This window comes from Mauremys mutica, chromosome 8 (genome assembly GCF_020497125.1).
Source record: "Mauremys mutica isolate MM-2020 ecotype Southern chromosome 8, ASM2049712v1, whole genome shotgun sequence".
Lineage (NCBI taxonomy): Eukaryota > Metazoa > Chordata > Testudines > Geoemydidae > Mauremys > Mauremys mutica.
The window spans coordinates 38,506,491-38,525,428 of record NC_059079.1 but is presented as its reverse complement, the minus strand read 5'-3'; the positions used below and the strand labels follow the sequence as shown (position 1 = coordinate 38,525,428).

The following is an 18,938-nucleotide window of genomic DNA, read 5'->3' as shown; positions in this document are numbered from 1 at the left end:
AGGGCCAAAGGTGCTCCCCTCGTTCCCTCCACCCCAAAGGGAGCAACAGCCTAGTCTGTATTCAGCAGCTCCCTCTGGGCAGGGGCCCTCTCCCTGGGGCTTTGTATGTGTTTTCATAGATTGTGCTAAACTAACATGTTACTCAGAGTATTAGTATTCACTCAATTGGACCTACATGCTATGACATGACTCTGTGTTCAGCAGCACTCCAGTGCGGCAAATTGCAAATTTTCCTGTAAAACTCAGGGAAGTTTTAAAATGGAATTATAAAAATGAGTAACACAACAAACACAGTTAATATTTTTAAATCTTTCTCTACATTTTTTCAGGGTTTTGTGCTGTAGGTTTTTGTATTGGTAACACAAAACTTAATTGTAGAAGTTGTTAGAACAGAGCTCAAGGTTTTACTACCTGGATACAGTTAAGCCTTTTGACACCTGGAAAATGTAGAAGGTGGTTTGGGATTGTGCTTTTGTTAAAATGTGAAACAGTGAAATAGGTAACAGTTTTGATATTTTAAATATCCTTAGTGTACAGAGTGAACAACACACAAAGATAAATGGAGCAACTCATGCTTGTATTAAGAGTTACGACTGCGGGCTATAAGCAGCAGAAGAAAATTCTGCATTGATTTGCACATTGTTCTCATCTGGAAAGTTTATCTTCCCAAACATGAGCGCTAGAGAAGACACAGACACAGACACAGACACACTCCTCCGAAGGAGGCCCTCTTATACATGGTGTTAAACTTCATGAACAACATGATCTCTGGTTTCTGTTCTACTTGTTATTGGAGCAATGGCAGTATTCCTCTTTGACCAAAAGAGTGTGTTTACGCTACAGCTCCATCTCCTATATTGACTGTTTTTGTTTTTAAAATTCCCATCATGTTCTTCTGAGTTAACTTGGTTGACATCAGCAGCTGTGTAATCTCAGATCATTCTTTAAGTATACTGGATATTGACTTTCCTCGCTCTGTGTAGGAACACTTTTTCAACTACCTAATCCTGCTGTATTTACTGATTATCTGACCTCCCAGTGGGAGCTTTTCTCTGAGGCAATGCATGCAGATAATCCAATCTCTTTTTGATTTATTGCTACAGTTGTCACACATTTTTTCCACTTAACAGGAGCTATATTATCTTATACTTCTAATGGGAAAAGAAGGCTAATAGAGAAGATTTGAGAAATAGATTATTGTTCCCGTTAAAAACTAAATTGGGGCTAAAAAGATTTATTCTTAGAGAGATGTATGTGTTATGCTCCCACATTTATGATTATTTGGAGCCAAAAGAGAGATCACCTCTCTCAGGTAATTAGTTCACACATGCTGGCAAACATGCAAATATTTACTATGTGTGGTAATAAAGCATGTATTCAGTGCATCTATCAGGAGGGTACAAATTCCTCATGCTAAACCAGTCAACCAAGCTTTCATTCTTTTCTGCCACAGTCCTATAAAATCATATTGTTTGAAATTATTTTAAATTGTATTGATATAGGCCTGTCTTGACCACTGACTTTATTGCTATGCTATATTCATCTTTTAAGCTTATACAAAGGAATATATGGTTATGAGGAATGAAAGGTTTCCAGTTCACTTATGCATATGCTTTTGTGATGGTCACTCATCTTTGGGTTTTAGGTAATGGTTTTCATGTTTAAAATAAAAATCTGTTTAATTTCTTTGAGGAAAATGGAGTAGGTAGGAGGAAATGCATTGCTTCTGTTTGCTACTGCTTTTCACAGCAGCAAAGTGTCAATAAAATCAACTTGATAGTAATTTTGTGAAAACTGTTTACCATACTCTGTGCCACAGTGTACTATATTGGTGAGAGGAGTGATCTTTCAAATGATCTATACCACCACTTTTATTAGGATATGTAAGTTTGCTTTAAAAATTTAGAGCTAGTGAACTGCACTAAAAACAGTGTGTTCCAACCTCTGCTTTATATGTAACATACTTTGAATGAAGAGAGTAAAGAATATCACTGTAACAGGGCACATGCTTACATTCCAATAAGCTTGTTACAGTCCTTGGACCCTGTAAGCAGAGACCTGGGGCTGGAAAGGTACTGGAAGGTGGCTCTGTACACCTGCCAGGAAGAAGGCTTGAAATAGGGGACACCTACAGGGAGCAGGAGCTGGCTGGGGAAGGCTGTGAAGAAGGGCTGTAAAGACTTTAAAGCCCTAGAGACAAGGGCTAAGACAAGACCCTGGTGGGTGGTGAGACTGGTTGCTTTTTTGTTGTTGTTTTGCATTTTATTTATAAAGACCTGGGAAGAGAACAGAGGCAGAACTGTTTGAAGCATGATTTCTTCCCTAGCTAGCAGAACAGTCCTTCTGCTTACAACCACGCTTGATAATAGATTTCCAGATCTTGTAAAGAAAAAGTAAATTTCTGCTGCACAGCTTCTGTCCTCATTCATCACTAATGGGTAATCCCTCTGACCTGTACAGTTTAGACGCAATTCAGTGTTGTTGCTGGAGGTTCCAGCAACTAAGCCCCACCATTCAATTCTGGCAGCAAAAGAAATTGGCAGTTCAGTTTTTTTCCATAACTTTAACTTTTATTCATTTTCATGCAGTAGCCACTTCATTTCAGCTTCTAGCTCCTCCCACTCACTCTCCTGAGTTGAAGGATCACTGGAGCATTGATGCTCTAGTCCTCTGGTTCCTCCAGTGCAGCAGCACCTCTTAGCTCCCTCTGCCCCCACCACAGTAGCAAAGAAACCCTGCACTCATTGAGCCAAGTCTGAGATGCTATATTTATAAGGTGTTTTTTTCAGGAGCCTCACAGGATGAGCCATGCCCTGCTTCTACAAGACACTGACCCTCACTCTGCCAGAGCATGGTGCTTTGAATCAGATTGGTATGCCCTCTCCTCTCTCCCTCCTTCTACAACCCCCAAACCACAACTCTGCTGTGGGAAGGCTCATTGAGGAGCATGAGATTTTCCAAGGAGAGAACACTCCCAGCCTGCTCAGGAATAAATCTTGCAAATCCCAGAGGCTTCAGATCCAAAAATAGAAAAGCAAGCGTAGTCCTTGTAAGGCATCATTTCATTTTGTTAATGAGCAAGTGGAATAAATATCAGGGTTTATACCCATTCTTCTTTGCCTTTACACCCAGATGTAGAGTTTGCTGGGACTTTTCTGTTCTGTGTAAAGTTCCTTCACTGTGCTTGGTATTCGTCCCATCTTCACTGCAGCATCTGTAGGCATGCAGAAAAGCCTGTTGCTCCTGTGAAAGCCCTACCTCAGGCTGCAACATAATAGGTATTATGCCTTTCTAGCTTTTAGCCCATGAACCCTGACTCTCCCAAGGAAAGGGTCTCAGATTTCAGACAGCAGTGGAATAAAAATTGTGCCAGTTTCTTGTTTACTGCCTGCAGACCCTCACTTTGACAGGGAAAGGGAATCAATCAGAAGAGTAGCAAGAGGTGTCTCGCTGTCCCTCCCCATCTTCATGAGCTGGCGCCACATTAGATAAGAAGGAGCACTTTAGGTAGTTTGTACCTACAGCAGAGGAATGTTCCATATGCAGCTACACCATCATAGGATTACAGGGACGTAAGAGATAAATCCCTTCCCATGTTCAAACTGGCTCCTGTTTTTCTGAATAAAGCCTTGATTGGTACTAGGTTTCTTCTGAAGTACTCATATCTGCTGGCCACCCTGGGGAAGCAAACATGTGTCCTTTCAGGCTTCTTGGTCTTTCTAACAGATTATTCCCACAATCAAGGCATTTGTCCCCCAAAAAAACCCTGCATGCCTGTCACAGGACAGGAAACCACTAGCTCTCTAGTTCGTCAATATTAATTATAATAAAATATCTATTTCCCCCTTCAATCATAATTTGGTACAGGGGTTTCCACATGTACCATCTTTGAGGACATTGTAATATCCAAATGGGGACTTTTAGTTTAACATTTGCTTTTAGCCAAAATATTACAAAAAAATAGAAATTGCATAATTTTTAGGAGCCTAACATTGGCAGAGCAGTAGCCCCACCAATTAAAAGATGTCACACCCTCAGAAAGAGAACTTCCATCCAAAAAATCCCATAAACCATAAGGGTGAGGAAGACTGGCTACAATTTAAGCTCTGAAATTTCTGTACATTCAGACCAAAAATATTCCCTATACTTAGTAAGGAACATCTGTTTGGTGGCAAGCAAGTGGTTTATTGTCTAGGGGTAGGATCCTTGCTTTCAGTGTGAAAGTTTTCAGGTTCACATTCTAGTCAGATCCTTGTAGCAGCATGCAGACTATTCTTTTTTGCATTTTTTTTTCTGAGTTTTGAAGTCATGGATGGCAAACGCAGTGGCTCCAAAATCAGTAGTTACAAAGAATAATTTTACCACCATTGTAAAGATTTGCAAAAATCTAAAACTTAATTGCATCAGTCACTTCCTGACAGTGGTCATCCTTACCAGTTATCTCTAGCAGCTAGGATTGCTGGCACTATGCATTGATATTATTCCCTGAACAGGACTTCACAGAATGTTCCTCCAGAAAGTCCTTTTGAGAGCATAGAACCACTTGTATGCAATACAAAAATAAGCATCATTCAAGGTACATATCTGAATGTCCCCTTTTAGGCAGGTAAATACAGACAGTATGCCGAAAGCCAACCCAGTTTTCACTCTGAGTGTTTGCATGCTCATTGTGGAAACAAGCCACACAAAATGGGGAGCGTACGTGAAAGATTAGATAATCCTGGGGTTATTATCCCTCACTTGGGAAGCATCCAGCTCTCTCTCCAGCTCTGACCCTCTGCTATACAAATTTCCAAAATCTCAGTCTACCGCATAGTTTTACTTCATTTTGACAGCTCTATCAATTGCACGCTGAGCAAAAATATAAGAATACCCATACAAGATTGATCACAATGGTACATTGAGTCCAGTGTTCTGTCTGACAGTAGCCAGAGCTGCTTCAGAAGAAGGTGCGTCAAACCCTGTAGTGGGTTTTGTGGAATAACTTTCCCACAGGGGAAGTTTTGTCTACCTTCCTGTGGGTTAGAAATTAGCTTGTGCCCTGAAACCTGAATCCCTTCTGAAATCAATGAATAACCAGAGGTCAGACCTTTTCTGAGGTAATGGAAATAATGCTGAAGGCAGAGAAGAATCTGCTTTCTTTAAACATAGAGAGATGAAGTCTCCTCCTTCTAGACCACCACTTGCCTAAAAGGCAGTTGTTTGGACTTGCTAGGCAGCCAAAGAACCTCCATTGCATGTGCAATGAAAGACCAGACCTCTTAAAGCAAGGATCTCCTTAGTCCAGACCTGGACCACTCACCATTAGCAGCCTGGGTATTGAAGGAAAAGTGTAGTTAAGCAGTTCTCCATTAATCTCATTGATACATTTTGGACTCAAGACAGAACTCAACTAGGAAAAAGCATTGGTCTTGTCAGATTCAGTTTCTGGTATGAGGACAAACAATTTCTTTGGGGCAGGGATGGTCTCTGTTATATTTTTCCAGTGCCCAGAACAACTGGAACAAGCCTGTAGATGTTTGTTACACAGATTTAACAATCACAAAGTTTACCACATCAGAGACACTAGAGTTTCCCCAGGATAGTTGGTCTCACCAGAGAAAAGTAGGTAATAGCCCTACCAGCATTCTTTATGCAGGTATATTGCAGTCTCCAACTGATGTTGAGATTAAACAATAACAGATTAGACAAGCCTGTGGGTGGCCTTTCTAGTTGCCATCACAAGAATCCATACTCTTTTTGTCATGGAAAAAAGATTATTCTTATAGCTCCAGAAACCTTTCTGCCCAAGGTAGGATCCTCTTACCACAATTCCTTGGAAGTAGCTGTCATATGAATTTGTTCCAGTTCTCTGCACTTCTTTTGCACAAATAGGCATTCCTAGGGCTCTAAAGATATATCTCAAGCATTTTTATGGGAAGAAACTGTCTGAGCCTTACCTGAGGAAGAAAGTCAAAGGTTTCCATTCCTCTGCAGCAGGCATCCTTTGGTAGGATGTTGCTACTGTGTTCCCAAATAGTTCCTTAAATTACAGAGCTTTTGCTTTATATTGGGAGTTTAATTTTTGCTTATTCTACTATAATGATTAACACTCTTGCTTATCTACCCCACACCTGCCCTCCACACTTCTGTGAATCATTCATTGTTCACTACTTCCCATTTGTTATGAATGAGGGGAGAACCTATACAGAAGTATGAGAAATTTCTTACCTGGTCATTTTCTTTCATAAGAGCTTCCATCTTCATTCAACCACCTTGGAAGTCTGCTAAATGACTAAAACACAATTTGTAACAAAGTGAATATTTCCTCTAAAGGGAGACTTAGAAATTATATTAACAGGCAATTACATTTGAAGTTGTTGTCTTAATGCTAATATTCAGATCCTGGAGTGTTTCTGTAGCTTTGGGAAAACTCTTTCTTCTGGTAGCCTGAGTTGAACCATGGGGCTTAGTCTTTGTGCCTGCAAATTCCACAGGAGAGAGGCATTACCCATTTGTTGTGAATAAGGAGAGACATTCCGAACAGGAATGTGTTACTGAAAATTCTCTCATTCATCTCTCTACTCTCCATTATTACTACTACTGTGAAACACAGTACAGTTTGCAGCCTATACACACTACTGTGAAACACAGTAGTGTGTATAGGCTGCAAACTGTGCTAGGCAGTTGTGCATACACACAACAAAAACAGTTTTTGTCCTAAAGAACTTCCAGTTTAATCTATCTCCAGGTTGCAAGCTCACCCATCCCATAAATGGGTGTCACAGTGAATAAATGCTACTGTTTTTTTCTCCCATGCATCTAAAAATTATCTACCCATTCCTGCAGCTTGGTTCTCTTTACCTTAGTACTATACTTCCCGCAATCTCCTGCATAACTCAGCTATGGTTTTGCTACTTATGATTAATCCACATCTCCCAAACTTGCCAGTAATATCACACACAACACCCCGTTGTCATGTATTGTGTGTATGGCTTTAACATATTGTTCCAAAATGACTGAGTTCTGCAGTATGTTGTTTTTTTCTGATTCAGATAAGCTTCTTTTTAAACAAAATCCTAAAGTATTTTGGAGCAAAGAACAGCTGGAAAATATATATTTGATGCAAAAAACCACACAGGGATTTATATCTGTTCGGACTCTTTTATTTACCACCGAAGAAGAAATGTATCCATTTACTATACAATGTATTTATGAGGCTATATAAAAGAAAAAATATTCTCAGTTGATGGTTTGGCATGTTTCTCTCACTGGTTTTGTCTGCATGTAAATTTGTGGTTGATACTGATTGGTTTTGGTTTAATATTAAATAGGAAGCAAGCAGCATTGTGGATCCAAGGAGACTTCTGCCGATCTAAACAGAAACAACGATCAGCTGATGATGGAACTGTGAATAAAATTATTTCTGGCTTGGATGACCTTTCAATCAGTGGGAGTTTTAGTAAAGTACAAAACTTGGATCAATGTGTGGAGGTAAGCATTCACTGGAAGAATCATACACCAACAGGGAGAGCCCATAACTTTTAATAATGAACTATACACAATTTTAGTGTTTTTTCCCATAATATAGTTCCTGTTATAAAAATCACATATGAATGCAAGAAGAAAATAAATCCTTTTAAACATATACATACTAAATGAAGACAGTAAAAATAAAAAGAATGAAGAATGTCCTCGGTGTATACTAATAATAACGAAAAAGAAGAGCAGAAAACAGCCAAAATGATAAAACAGCCATCAGTGATGGAAAAAGTAGAATTTAAAATGAATGTAGATTCTGAGGAAAAAATGTTTGAGCAACATGAATATTTATGATAAACAATACAAAAGTAAAACTTAAAGCTTATTTGTTATCTGTTTCAAAAAGTAAATTCAAGGTTAGCATCTTGATAGGACAGGATGAGAATAGCTATATTGGTAAATGTGTTGGCACAAAGAATATGGTAGCTACCTAATAGTTAGTATTTTGAGGAAAGAAAAAGAGCTAAACAAAATAATCAAACCCTGGCCACTACCCACTGAAATGGGAAATGACATGCCTTGTGTGACTCTTTGGCAACTCCATTGATTCAGTCATCCTAGTTTTCCAGCCAGTTCTATTGAAACCTAGAATTTGTTCCAGTTTCAATATACCGGTAATTCTAGATTTATCCTATGTCCTAGTTCTCAGTGGTAGAAGATGACAGAACAAGGAGTAATGGTCTCAAGTTGCAGAGGGGGAGGTTTAGGTTGGATATTAGGAAAAACTTTTTCGCTAGTAGGGTGGTGAAGAACTGGAATGGGTTACCTAGGGAGGTGGTGGAACCTCCTTTCTTAGAGGTTTTTAAGGTCAGGCTTGACAAAGCCCTGGCATGGATGATTTAGTTGGGTTTGGTCCTGCTTTGAGCAGGGGGTTGGACTAGATGACCTCCTGAGGTCCCTTCCAACCTTGAGATTCTATGATTCTAGGCTGTCCCAATAGAGCTTTTTGCTGCAAGGTAGCACTTCATTGTCTCCCCCAATCACTTGGGTAGCTGCAGTTCTCATCTCCACTGGCTGATTTTCAAGTACTTAGCAAGAAGTGTAAGTGAATCGCCTTTGTGATGAGAATCACAAAAAGTACACAGAGCTGTGGAGACATTTCCTCTTTGATCAGCTATCCTTAGGGTAGCAAAATAGGCATTAAACATCTCAGTCTTCTTGATATCAGTTATTAGCTCTCCTTCCAGCTAAGCAGAGGACCTACACTTTCCCTCATATTTCTCTTGCTCTTAGTGTATTTATAGAACCTCTTTTCCTTGCCTTTTATGTCCCTTACTAGGTTTAAATCATTTTGTCCCTACGTGCTTGTGCTATTCATTTGTACTCCTCAGCAATGTATCCGTTTCCACTTTTTGTAGGATTCCTTTTTGATTTTTCAGGTCATTTCATTGCTCCCGATCTTGCTATTCTTCCTGTCTTTCCTTTGTATCAGGATAGTTTGCTGCTGCACCTTTAATATTGTCTCTTTCAGAAACCGTCAGCTCTCCTGAGCTCCTTTTTATCTTTTGAGAATGGGCCACTCTGAGTATACAACAATGATATATTCTGTATTCTATTCTGGCAACTATTGTGTCTAGTAGTAATTGTTTGTTTAGGATCTGTGAAGATTCTAAAAGTCTAGTTTTCTCGGAGAGTGCACTTCTTGCTTTCTGCTGCAGCTTTTAGGATCAACTGGGTTGATGTTGTAGTCTAACTGGAACTGATCATGTTGTTGTCAGACCATTCTTAATTAAAAGCTTTTTTTGCTGGAGGAATTCATTCCTTCTACTAGTTCCCTAAAGCCAGTGTTTGCTGTCCTTTTGGGAGTAGTTTCAGGACCTACTTGTTCACACAGGCCTTTGATCAACCATCTTGGCAAGTTCATAGTTTAAAAACTCTGACTATTTGTGTATTGGAGTCTTGTTACAGAGTTCATATGCTAAGAAATATCACATAATTAAAATGAAAAAATTGGTAAAATACTGTCCCCATCACAATTTTTCATCTTTGCTAACCTCCAGCACTTTGTCTGTTTCTGATGGTTGTGACTTCATCCGGTTAAAGAATACAGACCTAGAAATGGAAAGAGCTTATGGTTGTCTCAGATTTTGTTTGCATATGTTGTAAACATTCACTTTTAACAGATATGTTTACAATTTTTTTCAGAAAAAAATCTTTGCCGGTTTCTTTACTAGCTCATCTTAATTGATGCAGATATGGAAGCAATGAGACACACACCAGAGTATGGTTACATGCAGAGGCCACAGCTTTATTAAACTATTAACCAATGAGGAAGCACTCCTCGAAATATCCAACTGGGCTGTTCCAGAGTCAAATTTAACTGGATACCAGTGACCCTGGGTTTTACAAACCTGAAGATGGAGATTATGGCAATGCCCCCTTTATACCTTCAGGCCTGCCCAAGGGACCCTGGCATGAAGCCAGAGTCCCAACCAATTTCCCTCATCCATACTGGAGGTAGGAAAGCTGAAGATGGGGAGCCCCCACGCTGCATGAGACATGGAACCAGGCATACCTCCTCATGCACTGTGATGTTTGGGACCTGTACTCAAGCAGCCCATTGGGTTACTGGGACCTTGCATTGGGTCTCTTTCTTAACCCAGCCACGGTACTGGAATCCACCAGAATTGCAACAAGTGTAATGTAAACCAGACTCTGGGATGTTAGATGGAAGGTGAAACAGTCTACATAGTAATTTACCAATTTTTGCTATGTGGGAAACAGCTCTTCCAGACCTCAAATAAAATGTGGTGATCAGCATAGCCCTCATCATCATAAGAGGTATACCATGTCATGTAAGGTGGGAAGGGGTGGCATTGAAACAAAGCAAAAATGGCTACCAGCCAGCAAATGGGCAGAAACAAATCCCTCCATTTTTTTTTCTCCCTAGTCCTTGCAGGTAGTAACCAATCAATGACCCCAGTCATCTATGGCAGCTGGAGCATGTGGGACAGGCATAGAGCCCAGACTTGGTTAGAAATCAGGTAGATTGGATCTTAGGGCTAGTCTACACTTACCGCGCGGGTCGACGCGGTGAGTTCGACTTTCCGGAGTTCGAACTATCGCGTCTGATCTAGACGCGATAGTTCGAACTCCGGAAGCGCTAGTTCGAACTCCGGTACTCCACCTCGGCAGCTGGAGTTAGCAGAGTCGACCTTGGAGCCGCGGAGTTCGGTTCCGCGGCGTCTGGACGGGTACGTAGTTCGAACTAGGGTAGTTCGAATTCAGCTACGCTATTCACGTAGCTGAATTTGCGTACCCTAGTTCGACCCCCATTCTTAGTGTAGACCTGCCCTTAGACACCAAAGCATTAACCCAGTCACCTGCGTTATCCACAGAATAGTTAAATTTCTTCAGTATTTCCTTGCTGTAAATATTTCTTTATTGAAATAATTATAAAAGGAGTATTGATTCCTGCTTTGCTCAGCCAGATTTGTTTTACAGTGTTCCATTTTCAACCTTTTTTTCCCAAAGATTTTTAATTTTGATGTAAAAATAAAATAAAATTCTAAATCAAATTATGTAGGTGGTGTTTTGGGTGGAAGGAATTTTCACTTCTGTATTAAATTAGAAAAACAAATCTATTTGGATATTTTTGAGTTGTAAGAGTTATTTTTAAACAATAAAGAGAATTTATTTTTGGGATGCTGTTCTTTCTATAATGTAAATTGGTTTAGGTTTCTTTAAAAACTTGGTTATGATAGTACATAATTAAGTTGCTTTTTTACTGTATTTTTAAGGAGTTAAATTACTGAAGTATAGGATCAGGTAATTTAGATTCCCCCTCCTTTCCCCACTCCCTCTCCCCTCCATAAATATTTATAAGAATTCTTGCAGTGTTAGATTAAAAGTGCTTCAAAAGCTATGCATTTATCTGGCTAAGGACCATTAAAAATGGAAACTGTGTCTAAGTAGCCATTCAGCATAATATAGTCAGTCCAATTTAAATGGAAAATCCCATGGTAGGTCTGGTATTCTTCATGAGAGCTATATTCAGAGATTGTATCAGAGAACAGTGAGAAGAGGCATTAATCTGCGGTGAAGATGGACATGTGCTGTTTGTATGACTGCTGTTACCAAGTTCTTTTGAAAATCATAATTATTGATGGTCTCTGCCACAACTTTAGAATAGAGCAAACTCTCTGGGAACTTGGAACCATCCAGACTTTTTCGTCTCTTGTTTAGAATGTCACCTCATTATTATAGTGTGAAATTTCCATATTTTTTCCTATTAAAATTGTAGCTTAAGGCACTTGAATCTTTACTTCCCTTGCTTTTCCTATTATGCTATTTACCAAAAGTTTTTTTGTATCCTACTTTTTATTTTGTGGGAAATACATAACCTGAGCTATACAGAGGAGCTTGAGTCTGAAATGCCCTAACTTGTACTACTTTTTTTTTTTATTAAATTCAAAGTTCAGTGGAAGATAATCTGTAGCTTTTTAAATTCCTCAGTATGGATGTGATCCTGCTCCCATTGAAGTCAATGGCAAAACTCCTTTGATTCATTGGGGCACGATCAAATCCTACATCTGCTATGAAGTTTACTATTGTACACATCTGTTCAGTGCTTTCTTAACACTTTTTTATTGGTAAATGACCCAATACTAAAATATTTTTAAAATGTGCTCTATTTTGTAGTACAACACATTTTGGCATTCACTTGAATATTCCTTTTGTCTTAATGACCTGGAGCAGACTTTTGAGAAACACTTGTCTTAGTTGAATTTTTCTGAGGCAATGAATGTTTTAAAGTACTTGGAGTTCAAAATGTTTTTTAATCCTGCTGATAAACAGTGGGATACATTCCTAAATTAGAATACTCTTTTTATTCTTGGGTTTTCCCTGATACTGTTTTTAATATCAGAGCTGAACCCTTCCAAAACTGCATTGCTCTAAAGATCTTGTAAGTTTCTTTTTTTCCTCACTTCTCACACTCCATTACTAGAGGAATTAATCTTTTCAGTTACTTGCCTCATAATCCACAGCACAAGAATTTATTCATTTCTTTTACTTGATGTTAATCTGAAGGCTCCACTCTTGATCTTAAGTCAAAGTGCATAGTAAGAATAAGGAGAAGCTTTTGTTATCCTGATAGTAGAGGTCTGAATTAGGATTCCTGGGTTTCGACTCAGTACATAGTGAAGGCTAGATCCTATAAATACATCCATGTGGATGTGTGCTTACATAGTGCCCCATTGAAGTTAGTAGCGGTGTGCCTACATTCACTGAATCAAATCGTAGGACTGGAAGGGACCTTGAGAGGTCATCTAGGCCAGTCCCCTGCACTGATGGCAGGACTAAGTATTATCTAGACCATACCTGACAGGTGTTTGTCCAACCTGGTCTTAAAAATACCCAATGATGGAGATTCCACAACCTCTCTAGGCAATTTATTCCAGTGCTTAATCATTCTGACAGGAAGTTTTTCCTAATGTCCAACTTAAACCACCCTTGAGGGATAGCTCAGTGGTTTGAGCATTGGTCTGCTAAACCCAGGGTTGTGAGTTCAATCCTTGAGGGGACCACTTAGGGATCTGGGGCAAAAATCAGTACTTGGTCCTGCTAGTGAAGGCAGGGGGCTGGACTCTTGATGACCTTTCAAGGTCCCTTCCAGTTCTAGGAGATGGGTATATCTCCAATTTTTTTTTAATTTAATCCCATTGCTTCTTGTCCTATCCTAAGGAGAAGAATTTTTCTCCCTCCTCCTTGTAACAATCTTTTATGTACTTGAAAACTGTTATCATGTCCCCTCTCAGTCTTCTCTTCTCTAGACTAAACAAACCCAATTTTTTCAATCTTCCCTTATAGGTCATGTTTTCTAGACATTTTAATCATTTTTATTGCTCTTCTCTGGACTTTCTCCAATTTATCCACATCTTTCCTGAAATGTGGCACCCAGAACTGGACACAATACTCCATGCTGATTAGGCCTCAACTGGAGTAGAGAGGAAGAATTACTTCTTGTCTTTCTTACAACACTCCTGCTAATACATCTGTTGTGTATTTGGTTGTCATGGGTTTTGTTACTATGGCAACTGAGTTAGACTATTAAGGGATAGCTCAGCCGGTTTCAACCGGCTGAGTGAGCTCTCTGTTTCTGTAAATAAAATGGAGGTTTTGGTTAGCTGTCTGCTCTCTGGCCTCAAGTGATTGCTTCCTACACCGGCTGCCCCTAGGACATAACACTGGCGAGGAGGATGGGATCCTGGTGCTGCTCCAGTAACAGAAGGAAGTAGAAGTCAAGGTAAAGACCAAACAAAGAAAAAAAGCTGCTTGTTTCCACTGACTGTGAAAGTGAAACTAAAAATCATGGCTACTCTGACCAGGCCCCTGGAGCCTTTTGATGAGAATACAGAGCAGTGGCATGTGTATACTGAGCGTTTTGAGCTTTTTGGTATTGCAAATGACATTACAGAAGCGAAGAAGGTGCCAATATTCTTAACTGTTGTAGGGGCTAAAACCTACTCTCTGCTACGCAGCTTACTACACCCTGTTAAGCCTGAGACTAAATCTTACAGTGACATTGTGGAAATGCTGGGGTCTCATTTCTCCCCAAAACCACTGGTAATTGTTGAAAGATATAGGTTCCACAAAAGAGACCAAAAGGAAGATGAAACAGTTGTACAATTTGTAGCCATTTTAAAAAAGCTAGCAGAACACTGTGAATTTAAAGAGATGTTAAATGATGCCCTGCGTGACAGGTTAGTGTGTGGCCTCTGCAGTGAAGCTATACGGAAGCGCCTACTGACAGAGGCTCAGCTTACCTTACAGAAGGCTGTTGATATTGCTGTCTCCATGGAACTGGCTACAAGGGAGGCACAATACATCGGTGCATCCCCTAGGGTGCAAAAAGTGTCACAAGAACTGACCCACAAAATGGTGCAGAGTCAAGAATGTTACCGCTGTGGTAAGCTGGGTCACCAGGCATCAGAATGCTGGTGTAAGGACCTGGTGTGTCGACACTGTGGCAAAAAGGGACACATTGAGTATGCCTGTAAACAAAAGAAAAAGAGGCCTGTGGTCTGGCCGACAAAAAGAGGAACCTTGCATACCGTAGAGCAGACCCAGGATGATCAAGGTGACACCTCCTCACAAGAGGAAGTGCCACTGCATGTTTTGTCTTTGGCAGCGGGCTCACATGAATACTGGGTAACCCCCTTATTGGAGGGCAAACCTATACTCATGGAACTAGACACCGGTGCAGCTGTCTCGCTGGTTCCTGAGACTGTGTATAAGGAAAAGCTACAGCATCTTCCGCTTAAGGCAACAAAAACTGTTCTGAAGACGTATACAGGTGAAGCTGTGCCCATGTTGGGCACTATTGATGTTAAGGTGGAGCTCAATGGACAGGCGGCTAAATTGCCACTGTTTGTGGTGAGAGGTGACTACCCAGCCTTAATGGGTAGGTCTTGGCTTGGGAAGATTCAGCTGAACTGGGCAGAAGTGCACCGGATGACTAAAGAAGAAACCAGTCTAACCCCTATACTAAGGAAACACACCTCATGCTACGACCCAGGCTTCCCCAGCCTTTCTAATGATGGGACGACAGCTGCGCACTTGCTTTGATCTGCTGAAACCTTCTGAACCCAGACAAACTGTGCAACATCAGCAGCAATATCAAATAATCAGACGGGCACCCAGAGCAAAAGACCGAACCTTTAGCCCAGGGCAGCCAGTTTTGGCTCGTAATTATACTTCCAGAGCTAAATGGGTCCCGGCCACAGTCATCACTCAAACAGGACCTGTTTCCTATACAGTCCGGACTGCAGAGAATCTTACCTGGCGGCGACATGTAGATCAGCTGTTGCCAGGTCATGCCAGTCTTCAGGACCCATCTGCAGTTGAGGGGTCTGACTTCACCCCTCCTAGTGAGACACCGAATCATGAGTCACCTGTTCCTGACTGTTCTCCTCCATTACTGCCGGCAGCTGAGATACCCCTTTGCCCAGCACGAGCTGATACCACCTCCTCACCTATTCGTGCTGCGGACCCTGAGCCCCTAGTACTTTCGGGTGCAACAACACCAGAAGTTCGCCGTAATCCACCTAGAGACAGAAGGCCTCCTCATCGGCTGGATCTTTAGTTAGGGCGAACCCACGGTTATGGGGCAAAATAATCCCCAGGGTTTAGCTGGGAATGGAGGCAGTCTACCCTCCTTCTCTAGTTTAGTGTGTGTTTTATTTAGGGGATGTTCTTATTAGGGGGGGAGGAATATGTTGTGTATTTGGTTGTCATGGGTTTTGTTACTATGGCAACTGAGTTAGACTATTAAGGGATAGCTCAGCCGGTTTCAACCGGCTGAGTGAGCTCTCTGTTTCTGTAAATAAAATGGAGGTTTTGGTTAGCTGTCTGCTCTCTGGCCTCAAGTGATTGCTTCCTACACCGGCTGCCCCTAGGACATAACAACATCCCAGAATGATGTTTGCTTTTTTTGTAACGATGTTATACTGTTGACTCTCATTTAGCTTGTGATCCACTATGACCCCCCAGATCCCTTTCTACAGTACTCCTTCCTAGGCAGTCATTTTCCATTTCCACTTGATTGTTCCTTACTAAGTGGAGTACTTTGCATTTGTCCTTATTGAGTTTCATCCTATGTACTTCAAACAGTTTCTCCAATTTGTCCAGAAAATTTTGAATTTTAATCCTATCCTCCAAAGCACTTGCAACCCCTCCCAGCTTGGTATGATCTATAAACTTGATAAATGTACTCTCCATGCCATTATCTAAATCATTTATGAAGATATTGAACAGAACTTGATCCAGAACTGATACCTGCGACACCCCACTCAATAGGCCCTTGCAGCTTGACTCTGAGCCAATGGTAACTACTCTCTGGGAATGATTTTCCAACCAGTTATGCACTCACCTAATAGTAGCTCTATATAAGTAGTATTTATCTAGTTTGTTTATAATTGCACTATCTGACCCTTAAATTATAGTCTCTGCAAAGCAGAAGTAATCTTTCAGGCACTGAAATTAAATTATTGTTCTAAAGATTTTGTATTTTTATTAGTGTGCATCTTCCTTTGTTTTAGAATGACTTTGAAGACAATGCAGAGTTGGAATCTAAGAATGGCATGACACAGGGAGACAAACTTCGTGCCTTAAAAAGTCAGAGACAGCCGCGATCTGCTACAACTGGAGCTCTTAGGTAATCCTCTTCTAACTTTTTGTATTATTAAATTCAGTGTGTACTAATTCTTTATGGAAAGCATATGCTCGTCTGTTTCTTTGTTTTATAATTCTGACACTTAAAAGTTATGATATGTAGACCTTTTCATTTTTAGATCACTTTACAAACATTAATACTGCCAATTTTTTAGTGAGTTAGGTAGGCACTCAAATGTGGAATCTGAAACTGAGAGGTTAAATGACTTGCCTAAGACTACAGAAGTGGTTAGTCTTAGAGCTGATATTAAGGGACCCTAGGTGCTATGGTAATACACTAAACAACAAACAATAAATAATAATTAGTACTCAAGTTTCTAGTCCCTACTCCTGTGCTTAGTCCGCCATACTACAACACCACTTCTACCCACTATAAATGTTAAATTTATACAGGTTTGTTATTCGCTTTAAAGTTCACTGCTTTCTACTGGAAATAGTTTGCACAATCTTGAGCTTTCTTCTTCAAAGGTTCTTCAGACTTAGGTGTTTGTCAAGTTTGTTCATGCTGCCCTTCAAGATTGGTTAATGTTAGCGGTTGATATTGTTGCCATTTATCTGGACTGCATTTGTGGTAGCCAGATACTGCTTTGTAGTGTAAAAGCTTTCATAACTGTAACAACTTACTGATGCAATTTAACATGTGCATACAGCAGTGGTTCCCAAACTTGTTCCACCGCTTCTGCAGGGAAAGCCCCTGGCTGGCCGGGCTGGTTTGTTTACCTGCCGTGTCTGCAAGTTCGGCCAGTCGTGGCTCCCAGTGGCCGCGGTTCGCTGCTCCAGGCCCGGAGCTCCCATTGGCCTGGAGCAGCGAACCGCAGCCAGTGGGGAGCCACGATTGGACGAACCTGTGGACGCAGGAGGTACACAAACTGGCCTGGCCCACCAGGGGCTTTCCCTGCAGAAGCGGCGGAACAAGTTTGGGAACCATGGCATACAGCATTGTAATTAAGCCAAGTAAAAGGCCAGTGCCCCACATTTCAAGAAAGGGGAACTCATTTTAGCTAAAGGAGAGTAATCTAATGGAAGTTCTCTGCAGACACAAAGTAGAAAATGGATTTCAGTTCCCCGTCTCCTGTTATGAACTGGGAGGTAGTACCCTTTCAACCTTGGAAAGATAATTGGTGTTTCTCAACAGCAACCCCTAGGGAGTTGTGGCAAGCACCATGTGCCATGTATTGTCCCTCAGCAAGTGGGTAGGGTTGCTTCCTGATATGAGGACAGTTAAAGCAGATAAAAATGGTGGGAGTCCTAAAGGCTACGAGAGATGCAGAACTGGAGAAACTTTAAAGAGGGTAGTATTATCAAACAGGGATATTTAATTTAAAATAAAACTTGCATTCCAAAGGAGAGAATTATTCTCTCTACTACTGCAGCAGTAAAGAGATTTTTTTATTACGTGTGAGCCTTAATTAGTTATGCTAGAAGAATTCTAAGACAGAACTGAATATAATATTTTTCTATTCCTTTCCATGTCTGTATTTCTTTTCTTTGCTGCTGTTTACTAAAATAACCCTGTACCATCAGGCACCAAATGAAAACTTGAAAAATGCAACTCAAAATCTAAAGTATCAATTGTTGTCATATTATAAATGTCCACTTATTCACCATATAAAAGTTTACATTCCTATGAAAATAATTAACAATATATTTGGTTCCAATTTTAAATTATTTATCTGTATTTCTTATATTGAGTTTTGATTTCCATCTTGTAAAACAATAACTAAATGAAAGTTTTTAAGGATAACAGTTAAATGAAATGCCATTTCAAATGTAATCTTAATTACAAACAGTTCAAGTCAAAATGCTTTGCTACTGCTTAGTGACTGCACATAAAAATAATGTTTAATATTTGGGTCCTTTTTTCATGCTTTTGATTTCCTTTTATATTTTCCCCCTTCTGCTCAAAAATTTCTTATTTTTAGATATAATTGTAAAACATTATCTAAGCAAAAAATTTGATGCTGAAGTCTGTATTTAAATATATTGTGCAGTTTCAAATAAAAAGCTTTTAAAACTGAAGACATCATGAATAGTACTCCCCACATTCAGAAGTAAATGCAAACTTCATTTTTCACGTAACGTTTCCCCAGTAAGCTTACCAAAGACTTCGAGTCTTCTAACCTATTTTCAAGCTACCCTTAAAGAAGAAGGAATAGAGGTTTTATTTCTATCCTTTAGTTCATATACTATGAGGAGGAGGAGGACCATATAAATATCTACATAGTTGTCTTTTTATAACAGAA

General features: G+C 40.1%; 1 protein-coding gene across 1 annotated transcript in view; it reads left to right on the top strand.

The window, feature by feature from the left end:
* Positions 1 to 18,938, top strand: part of CDC14A (cell division cycle 14A) — a 114,085-nt gene that overhangs the window by 92,249 nt on the left and 2,898 nt on the right. Inside the window, exons 11-12 of the mRNA XM_045028922.1 lie at positions 7,314 to 7,473; positions 16,563 to 16,678. Of these exons, the coding sequence (XP_044884857.1) occupies positions 7,314 to 7,473; positions 16,563 to 16,678 (276 nt within the window). The remainder of the gene's footprint in view (positions 1 to 7,313; positions 7,474 to 16,562; positions 16,679 to 18,938) is intronic.